The sequence below is a fragment of the Varanus komodoensis genome, unplaced genomic scaffold (assembly GCF_004798865.1).
Source record: "Varanus komodoensis strain SLA01 unplaced genomic scaffold, ASM479886v1 scaffold13_3, whole genome shotgun sequence".
Lineage (NCBI taxonomy): Eukaryota > Metazoa > Chordata > Lepidosauria > Squamata > Varanidae > Varanus > Varanus komodoensis.
The window spans coordinates 8,210,286-8,236,827 of record NW_025335409.1 but is presented as its reverse complement, the minus strand read 5'-3'; the positions used below and the strand labels follow the sequence as shown (position 1 = coordinate 8,236,827).

Genomic DNA, 26,542 nt, shown 5'->3' with positions numbered 1-26,542 from the left:
TTTATTTTCAATTGCTTTCCTAATCACACAGAGTTTCCCTTTTTCACAGCTGCTGCATTCAGGGTTAACATTTTCATCAAGCTGGCTACCACAAACCCAAGATCCCTTCCCTGGTCAGTCACCACTAGCTCAGTTCCCATCAGATGATACTCAGAATTGGGACTTTTTGCTCTAACATGCATTAGTTTACTTTGCTTGCTTGTATTGAATTGCACCTGCCATGTTGATGCCCATTTGCCAAGCTTAGAGAAATCCCTTTGGAGCTCTTCTCAGTTCTAAATACTTGGGTGTCATCAGCAAACCTGGCCATTTCACTGCTCACTCCTGATTCCAAATCATGTATGAATCAGTTGAATAGCACCAGTCCTCTGTGGGACTCCACTGTTTACATCCCTTCTTTGGGAAGAGTTATATTTATTCCTGTTCTCTTCTTTCTATTCCTTAGCAAGTTATTGATCCATAAGAGGAACCCTCCCCCATTCCATTACTGCTAACTTTGCTCAGGAGTCTTTGGTGAGGAACTATATGAAAGGCTTTCGGAAGTCCAAGTAAAGACTGTCTACTAAATCACCCTGCTCACATGTTTACTGCACTCTCAAAGAATACTAAAAGGTTAGTGAGACAGGATTTACCCTTGTGGAACCTATGTTAATTCTTTTTCAGGTAGGGTTATTCTTCTATGTACTAATTTTGTTTTTAATAATGCTTTTATCCAGTTTACCCAAAGCACACATTAAGCTAACAAGGCTGTAATTTCCTGGATTTCCTTTTAAAAATTGGTCTGGCTGTTCTCCAGTCCTCTGGTACAGAAACTGACCTTTGGGACATAGTTCATATTTTTGTAAGAAGCTATTTCATATTTCCGTCCTTAAGAACTCTAGTGTGGAACCTGTTTGGGCCTGATGATTTATTAACTTTCAGTTTGTCAATATGGTGGAAGATTTACTACTGTTACTTTGCCTTATTTCTCAGACTTCCTTCCTGTATATGTAAATTCAGGAACAGTTGTTCTGTATCCTAAGCTGTGAAAACAGAAGAAAAGAATTCATTCAGCTTCTTTTCAATCTCTTTATCTTCCTTTAGTACTCCTTTAACTGTATTATCTAATGGTCCAACTGTCTTTGTAGCCAGTTTCCTACTTCTGATATATTTAAGAATATTTTTACTGTTGTCCTTGATGGTATTGGCAATATGCTTCTCAGCTGACTTTTTTGCTTTTCATTCTTTGCTTCTCTGCATCTCTCTTGTGCAAGCTTGTGCTCCTTTTTATTTTCCTCATTTGGGCAATGAGAAAGCCTTCTGAAGGAAAGAGACCTTCATTTCGCTAATAGCTTCCTTGACATGGCTGATGACTTGATGGAATTCATACCACTTTTCCTAATTTGTGGTTTATATAATAACAGCCTGAATTATTGTGGCCTCCAAGCATTTTGAAGGGATTTTAACCCTCTTGACTTCCCTTCAACTTGTTTTTCACCAGTTCTCTCATTTTAGAGAAGTTTCCTCTTTTGAAGTCAAATGTGACTGTGTTGGAACTCTTTGACACTCTTCCACTTAAATGTTTATTAAGTCTGATAGCAATGTGGTCACTGTTTCCAGTTCATTCAAAAACAATGCATCTTATACTAGGTCCTGTGGAACCTCGTGTAGGATTACCTGGTAAGTTGTATGATAACTACTCTGAGGCACAGTCCTTTAGGACACTGAGAAATATAACCTCTTTATCCAGTCAGTGTGGGAATAGCAGAAGTCACGCATTATCACCATGCCATCTCATTTTTAAGCTTCCCTGATTTCATTTTTCCACTCAAGATCATTCTGAGTATTCTAGTCTGGGGGACAAAACCATGTTCCTAGGGCTAAATTAGTTTTGGGGCCTGGTACTGTGATCCACAGTGCCTCTGTTGGAGGAGTCTGGACTGGACCTTTTAGATTTTCAAGTTTGCTGGATTCTGTGTCCTCTTTGACATAGAGCAACATTCCCTCCAGGATACCCTTCTCATTCCTTTCTATTCAGTTTATATCCAGAGGAGACTATCCTATTGGTTCTCTCTCTTCCACCAAGTTTCCATAATGCCAACTATATCTAGCCATTTCAGCTTCTTATTTTGGTTCAGAGGCTTCTAGCATGTACATAGAAACGCCTGTATATAGCATCCCTCTCTAAATGTCTGAGCTGTGTACAACTTAAGTTTAAGCACTTAGGCCTCTGGTTATGATGTTTCACCATGTTCTTATAGCCTGTTTCCTCCCCCCCCCTTTTTTAATTTAATTTAATTTTATTTAAAACATTTCTATGCCGCCCCCATCATGACAAAGCCTCGGGGCAGCTCACAACATAATTAAAAACATATAAATAATACTAAATACAATAAAGATTAAAAAGCCCGGTAACATCTCAGCTACAAATTTAAAATCCTATAAATATATAATAAATTAACAATTAAAATAAGTTTTAAATAAAAAAGTCTTAGCCTGGCGCCAAAAAACAAATAATGATGGCACCAGGCAGACCTCTCTGGGGAGCGCATTCCATAGGTGGGCGCCACCGCAGAGAAAGCCCTCCTCCGGGTACTCACCCTCCTAATATCATTCACGGAGGGTTCCCGGAGAAGGGCATTCTGTTGCCGATCTCAAGGGGCGGGAGGGCATATCTGGACGCAAGCGTTCCTTTAGATAACCAGGTCCCAAGCCGTTGAGGGCTTTATAGGTCATAACCAACACCTTGAATTGGGCCCAGACTTCAATCGGGAGCCAGTGAAGCTGACGGAGAACTGGGGTTATATGAGCTTTAAGAGCATCTCTATTAATATCTGTATATGTCTTTGTAGGTGCAATAAATATACAGTTATTACCAATTAGTGATGAGGGGTCTAGAGATTTATCCTCAGGATGGAACTGGCCTAGCAAAGTGCAGTATTTTGTCTGAAGAGGGCTGTGTGAATGCAGTGTTTTTTGGGGGGAGAATGTTGCCCCAAGTAGCATGTCAGCAGTAATTGGGACTGCTGTGTTGCATGACCCCATGCTAAAAATTTTGAGTAGTACCTTTTGGTTAGTAAACACATCTCAAATTGCAATTGTATCAATCCTCACTATCAATGCAGTGCTAGATGTATGTGTGTTGTTTTAGTAACTTAGAGGTTAAACATGCCTCTGTTGCATCACTCCAGCATGGGAATATTTGCATATAGAGCAAACAGTAGCAATCCATGCTCACCTTCTCATAGATATTTTGCCTTATAAAGAAAGATTTAATGTAATTGGAAGGCTTTGCATACCCTTTTTGCACAGTGCTGGTGTTAATAGCATAAACATCCTAGTTATCTTTTGGCCTTTACAGCTTGGTGTACCATCACTGAAAGAAATAACAGAAGGCTCCAGCTGTTAGTCTCTTCTCCAGTCTTGTGTTATACTAGAGCTTTCAGGAAATGGCCATCTTGCAAGCCAACCAGCCAAGCATTTTATAGCAGTTTGTCTTGCTTCTTCAGTAGTATGGTATTATTTAATAAGTCCCACTCTGTTGTACGAAATGGTCCATGTACATAATGGTCTCACCTTGTCTGGTTTCAGACAAACACATCTCCCAAGGTTTTGATTTCTAAACTGATTGACTAATAGGCACTATAACTGAATTATATAATCCAGGCTTTCTTTACTGCACAAGCCCTTCATTTTCCAAGCATCTGTTTCTGCATGAATTTGCTTTCAAGCACATATACCACAGCCAGGCCCATTGCTGTAAATAAGTTAGTTTTAATTTAATGTTTTTAATTAAGAAGAAAACATGCTAAACTTATTTCTTCTTCAGAATTAATCAACCTCTTCTTCCCACCCTGAGGCCTTCTGAAATGAGTGCAGTAAGGGGACTTTAGAAGTTGACTTCTGTTGATTTTCTGTTTTAAAGCTTCATTTGAGTATTCCACAAATCCTGGGTTGATAAATAAATTCAGCTGGGATCATTTTCATATTCATATACAGGGCTTTTCTTTGTCATAGAACACACCGAAATGGCGTTCCGGCACCTTTTTTTCAATGGATTTTATGAAGTGATTTTGGCGTAGCAGATCAGCAGCAAACATCATTAACATAGTGCCTGCAGGCTGCTCTTGTGTGCAGATCTGCTATCTGATAGTGAGAGATCGCTGCTGGGAGGCTTGGGATTGATGTGTGTGCTTACTGCCGGCTGCGACGATGTGAGCTCCGGCACCTTTTTTTTTTACAAAAACACTGTTCATATAGATGCACATTTGTCTAAAATAAAAAGGAATAATAGTTCTAAATAATAACAGAGTCATTTCAGGTGTTTCTTGCAAATGCAAAGCTGCAACAGAGATCAAAATAACTACTGATGAGGAAACAAATAGAAAGAACATGTGGAAAGGGGCTACACATAATAGGACTAGATTTTGACAACCACTTTTGTTACAGTCGAAAGAAATTCACCTTGTATTTGAAGCCCTGAAGCTTATAGCTGTGTAATACAGAGGTGGACAACTTGTGGTCCTCCAGATATTGTTTGACTGCAACTCCCATTATCTGTCACCATTTCTTATGCTGGCTAGAGCTGGTGGGAGTTGTAGATCAACATCTGGGAGGTTGCAAGTTGCCTACCCTTGGTGTAATGGGAACACAATGTGGGAATATCCAGGTTGAATGGTTTTTATGTGTGGAGGGTATTTCCCCCTAAATGCAAATGCTGGCTCATGCTTCTTTGTACATGAGCTGCACTTTTCCTTCCTTGAGGTTACACTGGACTGCATGTGTGGAGAAGACAGACCTTTCCTGATTATTCAGTATTGTACACATTTAAAACATTTTGTGGAAATAATGCTAGTTGTTTGAGGATCAGAAGGTGAGATAAACTGAAAAAATGCAGGAATAGAAATGAAAAGGTTGTGTTACTGTTTGTACTAGGAGAACAGCTATCCCCTAAGTAGAGGAATTTGTTTTGTGCACTGGCTAGGCCTGAAAAGAGTGTGACGCATGAAATTAAACTCAAGCCAGGAAAATATGTATTTGAACCAGCAGGGGCTTGCTAGAGCTCTAGTTTTTGCTGATAAACATAGATATCTACAGGTTTTGGTTGTTGTTTTCATTTTTTATTACTTTTGTCATTTACAGTTATATCTGTCAGTGTATATACTTGCTTCAGAGCTTTTCACAGTTTCTTGTGAACAAAGCTTGGTGCTTTCCATGAATTCTTTGGCAGGCAAATACTTGGACAGGGGCTAATTACAAAATGAGCGGCAGCATATAAACTGGAAATGTACACTGGATTGGATCTAGACTTAGTCTTGCTTAGAGTAGACCTACTGAAATCCATGAGACTTAAGTTAATCTTGACTGCCATAAGGCCCATTGATTTCAGCGGGGTTTATTCTAGGTACGACTAAACATGGATCCAGCCCAATGCTTTCCTAACTTGATACATGAAAGCTCTTTTACTCATCACAAAGACATTCTCCCCATTTTTGGGTGGCTGGGATCTGATGTGGGAGTGGAAGAACCTTTTTATTCTTTCCACCACTGCAGCTGCTGGCACTCTCTGGAAAGCCACTCTTCAGAGGACCTTGCACAGTCATACAGTGTACTGTATCCACAAGAGAAACCCTTGGAGTCCTCAACAGCTTCCCATCGCAAATGGTGCAATACACAAACAACCCAACTGTACCATTAAAGAAGAAAGGAAGAAACCCCTAAGACATTTTAGTTTTGGAATAAAATTTTAACATACCCATAGCATTAGTTGCATGTGTGTTATATATCCCTTCTCATACATAGCATGGCCTGTACGGGAAAGATGATTTTTTTTTATTCCAGGAAATTGCCAAGAAACTAATTTTGAGTTAAGGTTTTAAATGGCAATTGTTACAAGCGGATGCAAAGACAAGCATTTTTATTTGCCAGCTTCTTCATCTTCGCTAATTAATTTAAATACATGGCCTGCTTGTGATGAGTGTTGTGGGCACAAACCCTGTGGCCTGGTTTTGTTGATTGAATTGGCTCGTGATGCTCTGTGCACCACAGCAGTGCAACCATCGATCCAGCCTTAGTGCTGGAGGGATTGCATTCTGGCTATACAGCTGCAGCTCCTTAGATTGTACTTTCTCAGGAGCTGGAGAGGTACCTCCTAGTGGTAGCTTTCTCAGATAGCTTCTTCATGTACTCAAAGCAGAATGGTTCTTGCTTTGAGTACATGAATTCCAGGTTCCAGGTCCTCTTAGCTCTTTCACAAAAATTGCAATATCCATTGGAGATGGATGCTCCAAGGACTGCTAGTTCCTTCTTTCCTTTTGCTTTCTTCCCCTTTCTCTGTCATCCTGGATATTTCTGACTAGGCTAGTTCTTAACCTTATAGCAGAATTTCACTAGGCTAGTTGCAGCATTATCCTTTTCTCAGATGGATGGATCATATTAGTTAGCTGGGAAGCACAACTGTGTAGTTCTTCCAGCATACTGACCAGCATATTGCTTTTCTAAGGGCTCTCCCTTGTAAGGACTGCTATGCTTTATGCAGCGGGAGAGACAGCTCATTGTTGTCTCTTGTTATATGCCATCAAGTTGTCTTCAACTTCTGGCTTCCCTGAGACATCTTAGGGTTACTAGTTTTTCAGGTGCCCAAGGTCACTGCCCACTGCTGAGCAGATTTTACTGAGCAATGATGAAAAACTTCACATGCTTCTTTCAGGACATAAAGCTGTTGTTAAGGTCACAAGAATATAGCAGATCTGCTTTCTGCTTCCTTGAAGACACACACAGAACTTTTCATGTTCCCTTTCAGATTTTGACATCCCTTTCCAAGATTGCTAATCTCAACACAGATAAGGAAGGAGCAAGACTTGCTTCATTTTTGACCACTCAGTAAGCATGTTCCTCACTTCTCCCAAGAAATCAGGATGCAGCTTGATCCTAGCTACTAGCTTTTTGTCAGTTCCTTCAAGATGGCCAGGTAGCTGGCTGCCAATCTGCCTTGCAGTGAAGGCCACTTCTGAATATTTTGTCAAAGGCAGTAAGTTTATTATAAATAAATATAAACAGTGCATTCTTAACATTTTAATGGGATGTATACTGAATGCTATACATCTGCCATGCACATTTCGTGAGGCACACCGAAATAAGTAAAAAATTAAGTAAATGAACCCAACCTCCTACGGCTGCATCCTTGCAACAATTTCATGAGTCTGATGTGAGGCATGGAGTGATTCTGCATTGTTGCACAGCACGGACACCAAGAATTATCAGCTTGATCAGTGGTGTTACCTGGGAGATGAGTTAGCATTTTGAACCTAGATTACAACAATCTATTTTGTATCACAGTGCAAGCAACTGTTACATAGCATTGTTTAACACCCATGGAAACACATGCACAGCTGAATCCTATGCCTATTTACATGGAAGGCGGCATACTGAATTCAGTGGGATTTCTTCCTTAGTATCCATAAGATTGTAGTGTTAAGTTTCTTTTGGAAGCTGTGTGATCTTGTGAGAGACTATGACAATGCTCGGGCAACAGTGTTGTCTGAACCCAGCACTGTTGCCCTGGGGGGTTTATAAGCCAGACTGGGGTGGCTTTTAAGTCTCCCCAGTTACCCATGGCTTGTTGTAAGGTTTAAATAGCCTCCTGTGGTTCCCAGACAACATCATGAGCCATTAAGTAAGAGCTCCTTGTCCAGAGGGACAATAAAGCATTGCTGCTCTGGCTAAGGTGCAGCTGTTATCAGCTTCCCTGTGTTCCTGCTGATATGGGAGTGGGATAGTTGCCATCTCCCTGGAATGCCCATTCTCTCTCCAAGGACAGTTCTGGGGGGAAAAAAGGTCTAGCAATCCCTCAGTAGCTGACATGGTTAATTTTGTTTTGTCAATCACAACTTAGGTTTACTCCATGCAGCTCTTCAAGCTGTGCGAAAAAGCAAAAGAACTGGTAAATGCACACTCTTGCTTGCAGTATAATGGAGCCAAGCAGCAGAGATTTTACTGATTTGGCCAGTAAACTCTGCTTTGTCAAGTATTATAGCAAAGAAAGCCAGTATACTCCAGATGCCACCAGAATCCGGATGGCCTTTTTGCTACCACTCCTGCCTCGGTAAGAGGCTCTGGCCTCTTGGCAGAGCAGCAGAGGCACAGGCTGGGAGAGAGGGCTGAGTGGCCAGGGGACTGGTGAAGGCAAGGTAGGAGCTGGGCAGGGGAGCAGAGGGCCAGAAGTAGCCGAGAGGAAGGGTGTTGTCCCTTGTCTGCGGCCCTTAGCTGCGGCCCAGGCTGTCCGGAGATTCCCTTCCCTGAGACACAGAGGTTTGTTTGTTTGTTTTGTTTGTGCTGTGCTGTGCTTTGTTTTTCTTCCAATTTAAATTTAAGTTTATTTTATCCTTGTGTGTGTGTGTGAGTGGGTTTTTGTCTGGGAGAACTGGGTGAGTGAGAGGAACTGCAGGACAAACAAGGCAGGGGACCAAGGTAAGGTCTCGGAAGGGATACCGATGGCAGACCAGGAGATGGCCTTGGCGGGAGTCACGGGTGTTGCTGTCTGCTGTGACAGCTGTGACATGTTCGCCCTTCTCCCCCAGGAGAGGCAGGGATACACTTGCTCTCGGTGCAAGTTGGTGACCCTGCTAGAAGAGGAGGTGAGGTGCCTGAGGGCCAAGAGAGCTCTCCAGGCCCCCCTGGAGTAGCCCCCCTCTGGACAGAGGGTTGAGGGAGAGACCATGGGAGGAGCAGCTGCGGAGACATGGAGGTATGTCACCCACAGGAGGAGGAGGCCAGCACGGCCTCCTCCTTCTCCTGGCACCAGTCTGGAGCTGGGAAACAGGTTCTCTCCACTTGGGGAGGCTGGGGCTGATGAGGCCTCGGGGGACCAGCAGGACCCCCAGCCTGGGACGTTAGGCAGCAAGGGGGCCACTGCAGGAGAGGCGAGGGCCAGGGCACGGCCACCCACCAGCACCGGGAAGGTACGGCGGTGGGTGATTGTTGTTGGGGACTCCCTACTGAGGGGCACTGAGGCGGCAGTGTGCCGCCCCAACCTGGAAACAAGGGAGGTTTGCTGCCTGCTGGGCGCACGCACCCAGCATGTGAAGGACAGAGTGGAGTGTCTTGTTTGCTCCGGGGGTCACAAGCCACTCCTGGTGATCCATGTGGGCACAAATGATGTGGCCAGGCAGGGTATGGTTGGGACCACCAGGGACTTTGAGGCCTTGGGGAAGAAACTCGGGGAGCTGAAGGCCCAAGTGGCCTTCTCATCAATCTTACCTGTCCGGGGATTTGGGCCAGGAAGGGCCAGGAGGGCCTTCGAGGTGAATGACTGGCTTAGGGTGTGGTGCCAGAAGGAACGCTTCAGGTTCCTCAACAACAGCACTCGTTTTCTTGCCAATGGACTTCTGGCAAGAGTTGGGTTATACCTCACGAGGATGGGGAAAAGGTCCTTTGGAAATGCGCTAGCAAGCTTCATCTGGAAGACTTTAAAATGAGCCGGGGGTGGGTGGGTTCAGGCCCCCCAGTAACGTGTCTGCACTGAACAAGTGTGGGGAGAGGATCAGGGCTCTGGGAGCAGGGCTTTAGAGATAGAGATAGAGAGGGGCCAGGTATCAGGGAGGATGGGAGGAAGGAGGAGGCTGGGAACTCCAAGGAAGGGAAGCGGTGGGAAGGAGTTGAGGTGCATGTACACCAATGCTAGGAGCATGGGTAATAAGCAGGAAGAGCTTGAAGCTCTCCTGGGAATAGGGGGTATGATCTGGTGGGAATCACAGAAACTTGGTGGGATGAAAGGCAAGTCTGGAATGTGAACATAGAAGGATATCACCTTTTTAGAAAGGACAGGGAGGGAAAGAGAGGTGGGGCCGTGGCTTTATACGTCAGGGAAGGGATAGGATGCAGTGAGATAGAATGCAGCACAGATGGGGATTCAGTAGAGGCAGTCTGGGCGAAACTTAGGGGTTTTGACAGGGAAAGAGACCTGACAGTGGGGGAATGTTATCGCCCTCCAGGTCAACTTGAGACCCTGGATGATGTCCTGACAGGCCAGATTCTAAGGATATCTTGGGGGAGAGACACAGTAATTATGGGAGATTTCAGTCTCCCGGATATTACTTGGGAGACTCACTCAGCGGTGACAGCCAGGTCACGTCGCTTCCTAGAAGCTATTGAGGGAGCGTTTTTCACACAGAGGGTCCGAGAGGCAACGAGGGGGGGAAACATCCTTGACTTGGTCTTGACCAAAAGGGAGGAGCTGATAGATGAAGTACAGATTAGGGGAGCTCTGGATGCGAGTGATCACTCCATCCTTTGCTTTGAGATCAGGGGACTGGGGACGTGCAGCGGGTCGAGCACTAGAAGCTGGGACTTCAAGAGGGCCAACTTTGGCCAACTGAAGGCCAGACTGGGGAAAGTCCTGGGATAGGTTCCTGGAAGGTAAGCGAGTTGAGGAGGGGTGGATGGCACTCATAAGGGAGGTTTTGGAGGCACAAGCCTTGACGATACCTCTAGTTAGTATGGTGGGGAGGCGGAGGAGAGTGCTGCCATGGATGCGAAAGGAGGTGGTTAGAGGGATTAGACGAAAGAGGAACCTTCGTAGGAAATGGGTACTGGGGGAAATAGACAAAAGGGTATACCGGGAGGAGGAGGCCCGTTGCAGAAGGGTTCTTCTCAAGGCTAAGGCTGATACGAGCTGAGACTTGCCAAGAATATAAAGAGCAACAAAAAGGGCTTCTTTCAGCATGTAAATAGGAAGAGGAAGGGGAGACAAGTGGTGGGACTACTAAATAAGGAGGAAGGAGATCCAGTGACTGATATGAGGGAACAGGCACAGATGCTAAATGACTATTTTGCGTCTGTGTTCTCCCCAGAGCGGGACAGGGGATCTCTGCATAGGAGATTAGATGAGGCTGGGGACTTAGGGGCACAGATTAGAGTCACCCCCCTGAAGTCGAGGGGCTCCTCAGAGCATTGGACATTACAAAGGTGCCAGGCCGACGGGTTACACCTGAGAGTACTTAGAGAGTTGGCAGGGGTTCTCTCATGCCCACTGGCTTTCACTTTTGAGGCCTCGTGGAAAATGGGTGAAGTTCCAGAAGACTGGAGGGTAGCATCAGTGGTCCCAATTTTCAAAAAGGGTAGTAGAAGGGACATGGGGAATTACAGACCTGTTAGCCTTACATCCATTGTAGGAAAAACAATGGAAAGGCTCATAATAGAGAGAGATCTAGTGATGCTAGATAGGGAAGGGAGGCTGGCAGCCACACAACACAGCTTCCGCAAAAACAGGTCCTACCAGACAAACCTTGTGGAATTCTATGACAAGGTTTCGAGATGGCTGGATGGAGGGGATGCAGTGGATGTGGTATACCTGGATTTCAGCAAGGCCTTTGACAAAGTGCCCCATGATATCCTGGTGGAGAAATTGAAGAGTTTTGGGATACACCAAAACACTGTCCGGTGGATTAGGGCATAGTTGACTGACCGAAAGCAGAAGGTAACCATTAGCGGGGAATCATCGGGATGGCGGCCAGTGACAAGTGGGGTCCCCCAGGGCTCTGTCCTGGGGCCGACCCTGTTTAATTGGTTCATCAGTGACATGGAAGAAGGGGTGAACAGTCTGCTAATCAAATTCGCAGACGACACTAAAACTGGAGCAGTGGCCACAACTGAGGAGCAGGTACTCCAGATCCAAAAGGATCTGGACAGACTATGGAAGTGGGCAGGAGACAACAGGATGGCGTTCAATGTGGATAAGTGCAAGGTCTTGCACTTGGGGCATAGGAATAGCTGTCATAAGTACAGTTTAGGTGATAAGTGGCTGGAGAGCAGCACTTGTGAAAAGAACCTCAGGGTACTGGTTGACTGCAGGCTAAACATGAGTCAGCAGTGTGATGTGGTGGTCAAGAGGGCGAATGCCACCCTTGGTTGCATAGCCAGAAGTGTGGCTTCTAGATCAAGAGAGGTATTACTACCACTCTACATGACTCTAGTGCGCCTGCAACTGGAGTATTGTGTTCAGTTTTGGGCCTCTCATTACAGAAAGGATATAGCCAGGTTGGAGTCAGTGCAGTGTAGGGCCACAAGGTTGGTGGCCGGTTTGCAGGGGTTGGGGTATGAGGTGAGACTGAGGGAACTGGGTCTCTTCAGCCTGGAGAAGAGGAGACTCAGAGGTGATATGTTGGCGACATACAGGTATGTGAGAGGATGTCACATGGAGATGGGTAGAGACCTGTTCTCCCCCGCAGAGGAAGGCAGGACACGCTCCAGTGGAGCCAAGCTCAGGGAACCCAGGTTCCATTTGGATGCCAGGAAGCACTTCCTGACAGTTAGGACCCTGAGGATGTGGAATGGGCTTCCACAAGAGGTCGTTGAGGCCCCATTGGTGCGGGTGTTCAAGGATAGGCTGGACGTCCACATGGTGGGCATGTTGTGAGCGGAGCCGGCTGGTGCCAGAGGTCAGACTAGATGGCCCGGGAGGCCCCTTCTGACTCACTCTGTTTTCTATGTTTCTATGTTTCAGTACTATCCTTTGCCCTTCACAGGAGCTAATCTTCGTAAAGAGATTGGCAGTGCTAAGCCCTAAAGATGCACATTGTTTTTCTAACATTGCAGTGCTAGAAAGTTTAAGTTGGCTGCCATCTTGAATTCTTACCCCATTGACTGGCAGCTCAGAGGCATATCTGTGATGACACATTTACATAGTACAAGGGATGCCCATGGGGCTGTAGAAACCTGATGTGATAGCAAACAAATGCCTTTGGTATGACATCAGTTTGTTTATTTTTCTTTCATCCATGGTTTTGGGACAAAATGTGAAGCTATATTTATCTGAAAAACTGACTTACGATCTATGGAACTGAGCTCTATTTCTGGAATACTATGTATTTTGAAACTAAATGTTGTAGATATGACACATCCACAGAAACCAGAGTAACACTTCTCTGGTGTGAATATGTATGCAGACAAAAAGGCAACACAACAACAGAATGTATTTATTCCAGGCAATCCAGCTAGGGAAAATCCTTCTTGTTGCATGACTCTGTGCCTGAAATTGCAGCTACATGGATTCCATATGGCATGAGGTCTGGCAAGTTTTCAGGGAATATTAATCTCATATTACAAGACACAGGAAGGCTAAAGCTGCACCATGTTTGTCTCATGATTCTCTGGCAGCAAGCTCTGCAGATTTTCTTTTGGCTACAAAAACCCTTTGAGAACTTGTAATTTGTGGCGCCAAGACTAGGAACTAAACATGTTGGCCAGGAATTGTCTTGTACAAATCTCCCAGTCATGAATTCTCTGGGCAAGCAACTATTTCTTAGTCAGAATCCCCTCTTCTGCTGCATACCAAGCAAAACTGACATCTCATGAGGGTCATTCTAAGGATAGTGGCATAATGAATGTGAAGCAGCTAGAACTCTGAAAAAGTGCTATATATGTGCTCAATTCTTATTTTTACTATTGAGAACCAATGTGATACAGCGATATTGCAAAGAAAAGGGAATACATTTCTCACTAAGTACAGTCCATACTGTACCATCTCAGACTTACTTCTCATCTTACATCTCATTACATCTTACATTACATTTCACCTTGCATTACTTATATCTCAGATGGCCAAACTGAGACCATTTCAGAAGCTTCATATAATTGGATGCTTTTCCATTTAAAATACTCTACACCACAGAATTCCTAGAATACATGCTATTCCCAAAAGCACTCCAGCTGAATTCTGGCTAGCATTCGTGGCCAACCGAAAACTTGCTGTTACAAGGGCAGAACTATCCCTCCTCCTAAGGTCATGGTCTGAACCCTAATCTTGTCTTGTTTATTTGGAATACAGCACAAAGTCAGGGAAAATCCTCTGGTCCATTCTGGGTTCAGTGGAGAGCTCTGCAAACTTGCCCACCTACCCATGGCCAGGGATCAGGCAGCCTCTAGTGAGAGAGACTGGTTTCAGCTTTCCCCACAACACTGGAGGTACAGAGGAAATGGGACCCTGGAGTTTGTCCTGGACAAAAGCTCAGGACTTGTTTGTCATGACTCTTGCTGAGCAGAAGCACAAAGCCATAACAAGCTTCTGAGTTGGGTCTTCAGCTCTCAGCCAGGTGGGTGCACTGAATACCTGGCAGAGGCAAAGCAAACTTTAAGCCTGTCTCCTTGCTCCGAGGTGGAAATGAAAAAGGGCTTATTTTTTCATTAGACAGAAGCACTTGCGTGCACACACTCTGGGCCAACCTCTCAGAGGACTCAAGAATTGCTAACCACCTTTCTGAGAACTAGGCCTGTGCATTTCAAAACCATGAATTATGCTACATTAAAGTGGGAAATGGCTTGATTTTTTAAAAAAGAAGAAACTTGGACAAAAAGCTAGAGCAGTGGTTTTCAAACTGCATGTCTAGAAATCATATTAGGCATTCTTCAATTAGAAGATTAGTAAAGGCAGACAAGCTTCTCTGAAATGACTTTGTTGCATCTACTGATCTTTTCTTGCAAACTGGACCCACAGACAGGTAGTGGTGGTCTCATGCCAATCCATCACATGGCCTCTCATTATCATAGGATAGCCGTGATATCCTGTACGTCTGGTCAACAACCAGTTTTGCAGATTACTTGCAAAATCTACAAGTCCAGAAAGGTTACTTGCTGACACAAATTTGGCAACTTTCCATATACACATAGGCAAGCCTTCTGTGACTTGTTGATGCCTGACAGAAAGAAATGCATTTTCTTCCAGTTTATTAAAGTTTTCCTACCTGTAAGTGATTTTTTTTGTGCTACAGGTTGTCTAGGGAACAACCCTACTAGCACTCTCACCCATACCCCTTTAATGTGAAATGCATCCTTAGAATGCACATCACAGTGCTTAGCAATGTGAAGGGACTTAGGAGATGTAGAGAGGGCATTGTCTGACAAATCAACCTGGAAAAGGTTCCTAGAAGTTTTCAGCTACTGAGTTTTGAATATTTTGAACAAGACATGATCACTTTTAATAACTTATTTGCCTTGTAGTTCAATTTATGATGCAAACCCACAAATTCCAAATCTGGAGCATAGATTCAATTTAGCTATTTGACCTTAACGTTCCCTCCTTCCTCCTCATTCCATCATTGATTGTAACTGAGAGTGGTATTTGGCTCATGGCCATTCATTAGTTAGGATGTTGTGTTGACAAACAGGACAAGTACAGTAAGATCAAGTAGCAAGATATACCAGGCTGGATTGGACTTCAGTTTCATGAGACCTTGTTGCAAAACCAGCACATGGTGTTGTAATGGAGGATTCTGGCAGTTTGATCCTATACATATCCCACCAACATCAGCAGGGCTTATTTTCTAAAATTTGTGCTAAAAGTTACAGCTATTAGCAGAGGCACTTGATTTTGGTTAAATAGACCTTGAGCTGTGAATGCAAAGTGAGGTTCTTGCCCTGCTGCCTCTTTCGGTGTGCTGTGATGCTGTGCAATGCCACATTTTTTTGAGCTGACAGCATATATGGTACTGTCAGGTGCTATATGACAAGACACATGCTTATTCCATTTAACATGATAAAGGCGGAAACAAAGGTAATGGAAACAGTTGTCATTTGTGTACAGATACACAAGCTATGATTGTCGTCCCTTTTTTCAGAGTATAGCACTATCTAGTCCATTGAAAGCAACAAGGCTAAGGAGAGATAGTATTTGCTCCCCAGTCCCATCTTTTCTCAGACTTGCCAGGACAGCTGAGAGAGATTTTAAAAACTCTGAATTTGGAAAGAAAGAAGACCAGAGACGTGAGTGCATTACGCAGAACTCCAGCACTTTGTGCATATACTAGGTCTCTTGGAAATACGGTTTGATGGAGGTTTTTCCTCAGAGCCTATTAAGGAAATTAACTTCCTACTGTGCTGTACTGGCATTACTGAATGTTTTTATTTGTTGCATTTGTAATGTGCAGTTTTCCAAGAAGCCATGAATATCACAGATGGGATTAATGTATAATCTCTCAGGAACCCTTCCAGGAAATAAAATTTAGCATTTATATAGTGCTTTCAGAATATTCAGCATGTTTCATATATATCTCAGTCATGTTTACAACAACACTGTGTAGTAGGGCAGTTGTGTATATGGTTATTATTATCATGGCAGTGCAGATTTGGACAGGGTGTGTGCTGACAGAGGAGGGCTGAAGAAAAAGGTCAGATTGTCTGTTCATGACCAAGGTGAACTTTGAACAAGGAACTAGGTAGGTTAAGCCAGGGGAGGACAGGTTTCAAATTTGTGGGATCTACCTTGTTCTTACTAGAACCCCAACGTCTACCAGATGGAGCCAGATACAAGGTGGTTGTTCATGAGGAAGAGCCAGTTACTTATTGAATTCGATGAACCATTATCGAGAATGGCCTGCATGCACAAATACAAATCTACATTTGAGTTACTACAGATTGAGGATTCTGACAGTCTACTTTAGACCTAAAAATTACTGCTATTAAACAGTTGGCATTTGGCATTGCTAATCCACTGCGTACCACCACAGATCTACCAGCAGATACTAATCTTCCTCCTGTTCATCCCTAAGAGAGGTAAAGAGATAATAAAGGTTTGCCCAGGGCCACTTAGTTCACTTCTTGGCTGAGTAGAGACTTGGACCCAGCATGCTGGCTCTTATCACAGTTTATGAGAACTGAGCAAGCTTGGCAAAAACAGTGGTGGGCATTTTTTAATAGACAGATTGGGAGCAAATAGGTAAAACACACAAAGCTAGGCCTCCACTATATGCCAATCTCACTGCAAGTTAGTAAAATGTACAAATTAGCTTCCATCCTCTGGTTATGGAACCATTTTCTACCCTTGGAAAATAGCAACAACATTTTGGAGGTGATAAAATCCCTGTTCATCTGAGCTTTAGGCATCTCTCAGTTATCAGGGAAAAGCCTTGACAATAATCTGTAGTTCTGTGCAGGACTCCTGGTCAGCCAATCCTTGGGTGTTCCCTCGTGCCAAACAGGGATAAGCAGTGGGTGACAGTAGCCACTATGACAACAGTTTTTAAAAGGGATGATTTTTAAAAGGGATGATTGCAGGCATCTAGGACATTATAGGCTAAATGCTTTAACTTCTGCTCTTTGTGAATTGGTGGAAAACATGATTAAATATAAAATTATCATGTGTACAGAAAGATAAGTCATGATGAAAAAGAAACAATGTGACTTCTGAAAGGCAAGTCCTGCCCCACAAGGTATAGGTAAGGCTGATCTGGTAGACATTGACTTGAGGTCTTATTTTGGCATGCAAAGTTTCCTTCAGTGGCTTGCTGTAGGGTTTAGTAGTCATCCCTTCGGCGGCTTGTTGTAGGATTTGCTTTGTCATCTGAATACAGACAAAAAGACCAGACCCAAGCTGCTACAGGGCTGATTCATGAGAGTGGTAAGAAATTCTTGCTGTAGCCAAGTGGCTGTCAGACACATGCCACTTACAGCTACCCCAGAGTACCTAAGTAATATTTAGGGTTGGCTGCTGGAAGCTTTCCCCGCACCCCAGGTGGCAAGTGATAATATTTAGCTCTACCATATTGATAGATTTTATCAGCTTATGTCTGCACACCATGCCTTTCTTAAAGGCACAACAGCAGGCCAGTTTTCTTCTGACCTGTTTTTGATGGGCTTAGGTGATCCTTAGATTTTCCCACAAAGAAGTGAGAAAGGACTGTGGAAAAGGATATTTAGAATTACTTTAGTATTGTGGAAATATAAAGCAGACTGCAATACACCCACAGGCCTTGTGCTGTGAACATTTGAGAGTATGGAAAGTTTCTCAACAAATCTGTCTTTACACTATCTTTGAATAATCTTTGGTAGCCCTGTGTACTCAATTGTTGTTTTTATTTAATAATTTTGTTGTTATGCTGCTCATTCATGGAGCAGAATTGAATGACCTTTTCATTCTTTGTGTGTGCTTTTAAAATGCCTTGTTTACATGCATCCTAAGGATTAGGCAGTGAATTAAAAACAAGCGGTTTACAGAAATATAAATTCCCTTCTATTGAAGTGGGGTGGGGTGAGGGATGGAAATGGAATGCAGCAAATGAGCAAATCCTCTTCTTAAGAGGGGTAGTTCTTGCGTTCTACTTCTCCATCTCAGTGTTACATTATGAGCATTTCTTAACACAGTTCACAAATGTGTTTCCCTCGTGACACAAGATAAACTGTTCTGAATTACATACTTAGCACACTTTACTTACCCGGTCAACTGGGTCAGAGTTTTATCTTCAAATACGTAAAGAGTTTAGAGCAAGAAGCTTCCTCTGTGGCTCTCTCACTATTTTTAGCTAATCTCTGTGGCTCCCCTACAGCTTTGTTCAGCCTAACACAGCTTAGGTTAATAGAGAGAGACAGTCACTGGGGACCTTAATGACTTATTTGTAAAGGTCTGCCACTTGCTGGCTACTTGCATGAGTAGCTTTCTTCTCCTCCCTGTCCCCCATTGAGATGCTGGAGCTTCTTCCCTCTGTGGGTGCTTTGTAACAGAGCTCTCCTAGCACTACTGCTTGGAAGGCATTGCAGAGCTATTCGGGGGGTTTTCTGGCAAGAGGCAAAGTAGAAGATTCTGTGGGAAAACATGAAAGGATGACCAGTAAAACATGACTTCTTCCAGAACAACACAATCACAACATAAAATTAAGTGAACAAGTCAGGGTGATGGCACAGTAAAACCCTTGATCTGTGGGCAGATCTTAAACTGCAGGCAGGATCATACGGCATACCTTGGTCCGAAGGCTTTATCAGTATACATCAGCACCTTGAATCACACCTGGAAGCAGACTGGCGGCCAGAGTAGTTGATAACAAAGCTAGGTAACATGGCAAACAAATCATGCACCAGAAAAATGTCTAGCCATTGCATTTTTGCACGGTTGGAGGTTTCCAACTACTCTTCAGAAGTAGCCCCCTCATGGAATGAGCTGGAATAACCTGAAGAGGAGGTGATTAAGGCACTGTGGTGAGATCTGGCTCCTTCAGAAAACGGCGCAGCAGCTAGCTGACCTTCCAGAAGTAATGCTAGGTCCTGAAGCACCCTCAAACTGCCAGCCTGATCCTTCAGTGAGATCCCATCACATCTAGAATGGAATGTACTTGCAATCCTAGTTTAGCTTTCTGGTGACCTGTTCTGTTTCCTGTGCATCTTTTTGCCTGGAATGAACCTCAGCTTGTTAACCTATTCCAAGCTATCACTTCATCCAAGCTACACTTCAGGGCTACTGCAATCTCGTTGGCATCCATTACCAAAGAAAGATAGAGCTTGGTATTATCAGCATAGTGCTGAAACCAAACCCCCAGACTCTTGTTGACCTTTTCCATTGGCTTCATATGACTGTTAAACAACATACAGAATAAAATAGAGTTCTGGGGGGAATACAGAGGCTTTTAGGCGAAATGTTATCACTTTCTGAGAACAGTAAAGAGGTAAGAGACTCACAGAAGGATACCACAACCGATGGCACTGAATGCAGAAACAATACCGACACACGCCTCTGTCTAGTTTCTGGTATAGGTCATCCACTAAGGCAACCAAGACAGTTGGAGTAGAAAAACATAATGGTATGTAGTTTATATGCACAACATTATACAATTTGTGTAACTTTATGCAAATTGCCTAAGTCATGGTATTTTGCATGATTTACATAAATTGGCAACTGAAAAGCACGCAGGCCTACTGTGATTTGCTCAAATCAGCTTTTACCAAAATTGTCCATTTCTTTAAAAGCATCATGAAGATCAATATGAGAGGGCAGGCTAGAAATATTTCCAATAAATAGCTTTGCTTTCTGAATGAATGAATAAATAAATAAATAAATGCTCCCAAATGCTCCCAATATTCTTGCTTCTTGCCCCTTTGTATGGACCAAGAAACAAAACTTTGTTGTAGCTGTGTGCTGCTCTTTCCTTCTTTCCTGTGCTAAAACACAAACATATTTTAAGACATTTTTTAAAGGGGAGAGTCTAACAGCACTATCTCTGTTTCCCTAAGTCTGATTTTCTCACCTATATATAATATGAAATTGGGATACACTGCTAGTGTTATCAGAAGGTGCTGGAGAACCACGGAAACCGAAAATGTGTGTGGGACAAGTGTTACTCACTTGCAGAAAGCCAAAAGTTATCTTCACGAGACAGTGGGACAGATTCCTTTCAGCATTGGAAGTATCTAGCAAAGCATAGCAATGGAAGGAAAGGCCAGAGCATATACTGTATATGTAGTTCACTTTAAGAAAAGTGTGGGGAGGGGAATTAGCAAAGAGATTGCTGTCCGGACAGACTAGGCTCTTGAGACATGATGCTCCTGAGCCCTTTTCCAGGTGACATAATGATTAACTCTTTCCTATTTTTCTGTAGCAATGATGAGGTAGATTTAGGAGGCTCTACTTTGTGTTTATGATAGTGGTGGGAATACGATCCTGTTTTCATATCACACTTATACTTTAAATATGGAGGTAAAGGAGAATTATATAAGTGAAAGCATTGATTCACCTATGCATGTCTGTGGGCAGAATGACATGGCTTTATCTCTCCCTGCCCTCTCCTCCTCTGGGTCAGCCAAACACAATTGGTTCCAGTGACCACCATCCTCACCTCTAGACTCCCTTTGGTTAAACATTCTTGGAATTGCACCTAGTAAGTTGTCCAACTTCCCTTCAATAACCTCTTTTGAATTACGTCGATCTTGGATCAGTAGCTTGCATATGATGTCTAGCCAAGACTGCAACTCCTGGGAAGCCACGTTGTTAAATAAGTAAATGCTTTGACGTTAATTCTCAGTAGTCTACTTTGCTTTCACTGTTTTAGTCACAGTATGTAAGAGGAAAGAAGGCATGTTGTCTTAACATTCTCTGTAACTAGTGTAATACTAAGTGCTGTATCTGACAGGTAAGCTCACAGTTGATCCTTGGCTGAGTTTTTTTCTTTGCTGTCCTGCCAGAGAAATGTATGCTTTTAATGAGACAAGGAATGGTTTTAAGGCATTAACAAACACAAACAGACAATAGTGGATACTTCTGCGGGAAGGCCTGCGATGCTAGGTGCTGTGTATCTCAAATGACAAACAGATGTTAACTAGAATCTAGTCCTTTGGATCATGACATATGCAAATAGAACACCCTTTCAGCCCTGTCACCCTTCTGCCCTGTAGATCAGATGATTAGAGTGTCATCTCCCTGTCTTCCAAGCTGTTAGGAGTCTTTGAGACTAAATTAGCCTCAGTTCAAAATACATTTACTGTACATACGGTGGAGCAAGTTTGTAAATAATCACTTCATTAGTTGTCTGAGACAAGCAAAAATTTCTTCCAAGTGACCAATCAAAAAAAATCTGTAAGCTAGGAGACAGTTGGTCCTTTTTTCTTTTCATGCCATCAGTGTGCCAGTGCAGATGAAAAGCACAGGTATTGGTTGAAAAAGTGGGCTAGTAAAATTTTTGTGGGGTATTTATTTTGTAGACTTAATTACCAGGCTGGTATCAATTCTTAGATGGATAATATTCTCTGCCATTTTATGCAAACAAGGGAACCACAGTAGAGTGGCTTGTCTGATTTTATGTAGTAGGATTTGCCAGCTGTGGTGTTAATTATTATTATTACATTGCATTTATATCCCAACTTTCTTCCTTTAGCAAGGAACCCAAGGTGGCTTACAAGGTTCTTCTCATCTGTATTCTATCCTCACAACAACAACCCTGTAAGGTTGGATAGGCTGAGTGTCCATGACTGCCTGAAAGTCACGCAATGGACTTCATGCCAAATGGGCACTCAGAACCTGGATCTTCTGAGCCCCAGTCCAACACCCTTGATCACTGTGCCACTGTTTAATTTTCATTTCATTTCAGTTCAGATCAGTTAATTCCACACACATCTCCAGAAATGTTTGCCATATTATGTAAAACTTGTATGCTTGATCTAGTTTAGAGTTCATAGATCCATTCATCAGTACTTGCATTATTGGCAGACTTCCGTGATATGATGTGTTTGGGCTGTTTGGCTCCACTGAACCATTCTCTGTATCCATCTGCTAATTTACATTTCCCACCAGCAACTGTGTGCTCCTTAACTTGTGTGATCTTTCTAGGATCCCCTGGTTCTTACTGAAAGCTCCTTTGAACGGGGAGCCAAAAGCCAAGACTTTTTTTTAAATGTACCAACTAAGTGGATTCATTCAAGAGGTAAAGCACCAACATTAAGTAAGCGACTTTGCTCTCACTAACAGTCTTTTCAGACAGTTAGATCCAAATACTGTCTATTATGGATAAAGGGTGTATATAAAATGTAGAGCGAAAGATGTTCCATTAATTCATAACATGGTGTATATGGGTCAGTCTCAGCATCACAGGTAAATTACGCTTTTTGGGGAAATGCTCCTTTTCCTGTGACAGAAATAGCAGAAGGACCTGGCGTGAAATAATTCATTGCCAACTGTGGTATTTTAAGACACACGGCTACAAAACTGGTTGAGGACGTGTTTAGCAGTCTTTGGATACCTCATGACACCCTGTAGTCTCTTGCTAGGAGTGTAAAGCCCTTGTGAAGAATATTTCTGTTTCAAAGAAAAGGTGGGTGATAGGAGGATGTGACGTGCTATCTTTAAAAAGTGTTCTAATAATGTTCTACCCAACAGCCCAACCAAAGAAATTGCTTAGCTCACTTTTTCTTCAATTTCCAGGAACACAACATTCTAAGTTTTAAGAGAGTTTCCTAATCTACAATGCTTATATTGGTCCTTAAGGCTAATGGGGTGAGGATAAAAATCTAACAAACAGACAAATAAATAAATAAATAAAATAATCAGTTAATATTTTGTTTTATCATTTTCTGCAAGCACAGCCATCCCATTCATCTATTTTAAATGGTGGGGTGTGTTTGTGCTTTTCTTGCCCTGCTGCTATTTGCTTACTTTTAGATGATAGGTTTTAGTTTTTGTAAAGTGCCTTGAAATTCTTAGAGAGGCAGTATTTAAAAAATTGATAAGGTAAACATACAAGAACATTTCTTTAAACTACACACTTTAGTTGAAGTAAATAGTAATTATTCATGGATCCCTTTTATGTCATCCCATCTTTATGTAGACAGTTTTCATATGCTACTCAGATTCAGTTGCCTCTGAAATACATGAAGCCTTCTGTTCAACATAGCAATCTATTTAAAGAAGAGATGATCACATTTCAGTTCAAATACTTAAATAATGTTAAAGGCAGAACAGAGTATATATGCACAACAGCATAAAAAGCATGCTCAAAATAATCAAGAGTTGACCAGGATGCTATTGTTCAGTTGGTATGCCTTTTATAAATTAATGAGTTAATTTTGACTAAATTCTATTTCTAGATTTCTGGACACCATTACTGAGAGGAGTTTGAATCCACACTTCAGCAGTGAGCATTGATGAGGTTGGTTGAGCACTGTACTGCTCCTCCAGATGTGTAGGTCTTTGTCACTGGGCACAGCTGGAACAAGGGCCCCTGGAATTTTGGCATCCCAGGCAGTCACCCAGTTTGTCCCCAGTGTGGTGTCAGCCCTGCATCTAATCCCATGGCCCTGATGAAACTCAGGAAGATTGAATCTGATCAGGGCTTGGTTGTGAAATCCACTGGGAGCTCCATGTAAAGATCAAACAGGTATTACTCTAGATTTGTCTAGGGCAGTTCCTTTTTTCCTTTTTACTCTTGAGTAGGCACAGGGAATGCATCCAGATCAGGACCCTTGGGTAGGGCATGAGCAAGGTGGTTTTTAACATCCAGTCTTGCATGTGATAGGTTATTATTTTTGGCCAGGTGGATTTGGCTGGGTGGATTTAATACACGGATATTCTGTGGCATCTCTGAGGAGATCACTTTATCTTCAAAATAAATGGCTATGTTTGCTCTGTTGCAGAACTGTGCTTTGAACCTTGAAGCTGTTCAGAACTGTTTGCTCAGAGTTATATAAAGTAAGATCTCAAGGTAGTGTTTGCCCAGGATTTGTTTTCAGTAAGATTTTCTGTGCAGTATCACAAATGTACATTTGGCAAATATCAACTGCAAGTTCTGTCACTGTCAGAGAAAATGTCCCATAGGAAGTATGTTTCACATAAATGAAACCAGAACAGTATTTCTGAAAGTGATGGCTCCTGAAGGTCCCCTTTGATTTTCTGTGGGGAAAAAATATTGCATCTCCTTTGCCCCAGCTGTGTTTCAGTTCCTGCCACACTAATAATATAGCAGACACAGACTGTCTTGTCTTCTCTTCTCTGTCTGACTTTTAAAAACTTCTCTGATCAAAAGAGTAATATTATTAAAACTTCCAGAGATCATCTTGAAAAGTATCTGCACTTGGCTTAATTTAGATACTATCTAAAGCATGGTTTATACAAGCCATATTTTAGAACCTAAACCAAATTTCTTGAGTAATAAACATTTAAATACTTTACAGGAATATCTTTAGAGGTCTGGGGATGGCCTTAAGACTTGTTAAAAATGTAACTGCAAGCAGACAGGATGTAGGCTTCTGCTCTTCACCCTAACATAAAACAGCAGCAATTCTTTTACCAGGCAAAGTTCCAGGCCAGCAGCAATCCCTCCACCACTAATAATAATACCTTTCCTGGACTCGGTCTCCTGTGTGACACACAAGTACAGGGAATGTTTTCTTTACAGGCTGGAGAACACTCCAGTACGTGATCAGTGAATCAGTGAGTTCCCCAGTGGGGATCATGCTTACTGGCTATGCTTTCCGAAGTTACTACAGCTCCTGACAGTTGTGTGTCCGCCTTAAGAGGCTGTGCATGCACAGTGGCAGGAATCACTACTGAACTTTGGAGTAGTTCTTGGGAGCAGTATTCCAGTGGCAGGCTGGTCCAAAATAGCAGCATATTAGCTAAGTCACAGGAGAGGCATTTCACCTTTTTAGAATGGGAGGGACCTGCACAAACTGTTGGTGGTTGGGAGGAAGGACCTGGGGCAAGGGAAGGTGGCATGGCCATGTGGGGAACCTTAGAAGGTATGATTAAGACTAGGAGGGCGATTGGTCTTCTGGTTAAGGATGCTCTAGGAGAACATAATTGTCCTGTGTCAGGTAAACAACAGTTCAAAATACACCTCAACAGCTCCACTGTGTGAAAAGCACAATACATGGTATCAGTGTTTCAGTTGACGCTGGAGGTTGTCAGTTCCTTTGCTAAGATTTATCTTCTTGCAGTTCCAGAGAAGGAGTTGACTGTTGAAGAATGACAATACGTATAAAAGAATCCCAGTAAGAATTCAAACCAGCCTTCCCCTAAAGGCCAAACTAAAGACATAATAGTGATGTCGTTTACCCTAGCAAATAGGGACAGTCAGCATGTGCAAACTCTGGCACAGTGCTGATTTTTTTACCATAAATTTCCATTATGTTTTAGTGGGGCTTTGGTGTCAACAAAATAATTATTTTTCTCCTTTTAAAAACCCTTTGATGTGCAAATATTAAACATGCTTTCCCCAAGTATAATCATCTATTTTTACAAAGGAAAAAATAATTTACTGTTTTTCACGTCTGAGGCTGTTTGATCTGCCTTATTTGTACTGTTTCTTGTTATCCTTTGAAATTACAGTGGGAGGGTAGTTAAGCAAACCTTACGGGGCCTCTTGATGGGTTTGTATCTCTTTTTATAGTAATAATAAGTCATTTGTTGTAACAAAGGGGGATTAGTTAATGAGTTGTAATGGAAGATCCAGTTAGGCATGTGCCTCCAATTACTTTAAAAATGCTTTAAAGGTAAAGGTTTCCCCATGACATTAAAGTCCAGTCATGTCTGACTCTAGGGGGTGGTGCTCATCGCTGTTTCCTAGCCGAGGGAGCCAGCATTTGTCCACTGACAGTTTCCAAGGTCATGTGGCCAGCATGACTAAACACTGAAGTGCACAAAATGCTGTTACCTTCCCACTGAAGTGGTACCCATTTATCTCATGGGTCCTCAAACTATGGCCCGCGGGACGAATCCAGCCTGCCATGCCCATTCATCCGGCCTGCGCTGCTGCCCCCCCCCTCCGCCTGCACGCAGACTCGCTGCACAGGTGGGAGGTGGTGGCTTGCTTGCTCAAAGATGGTTTTGAACTCGCTGGGAGATCTCCAAGCGAGCGAGCGAGCTGCTGCCACGCACACCCAATGCCACCTTGTGCGCACCTGACAACACCTCACTGGCCTGTGCCCCCAGGCCCCCCCTCCTCACCGGCCTGCGCGTGTAGCCACCGCCTTTCAACTGGCCCCCTATCGAAAAAGTATCTACTTGCATTTGTATGCTTTCAAACTGCAAGGTTGTCAGGAGCTGTGACAAAGCAACAGGAGCTCACCCAGTTGTGTAGATTCGAACTGTTGACCTTTTTATCAACCAGCCCAGCAGCTCAGCAGTTTAAACCACTGCGCCACCAGCATCCCTAAAAAATTCTTTACAATCTTATTATTTCATAGTGTGGGGAAGTTCATGATTCCTTTGTCAGCGGGACTCCTTGGCTATTACATATCTTTTCAACTTTATGGAAACTTATCTATGTGTCTTCCTGGTGGTGAATCGAATTTAGAGAGAAAGTGCTCAGCACCAAGTATG

General features: G+C 43.0%; 1 protein-coding gene across 2 annotated transcripts in view; it reads left to right on the top strand.

The window, feature by feature from the left end:
* CAMK1D (calcium/calmodulin dependent protein kinase ID) overlaps nt 1–26,542 on the top strand; it is a 300,125-nt gene that overhangs the window by 34,631 nt on the left and 238,952 nt on the right. Inside the window, exon 2 of one of the 2 annotated variants that reach the window (XM_044423427.1) lies at nt 23,311–23,372. The exons of the other annotated variant lie outside the window; for it this stretch is intronic. Coding sequence (XP_044279362.1) covers nt 23,368–23,372 — 5 coding nt within the window. The 5' untranslated portion in view covers nt 23,311–23,367. The remainder of the gene's footprint in view (nt 1–23,310; nt 23,373–26,542) is intronic. 2 annotated transcript variants of the gene reach the window in all.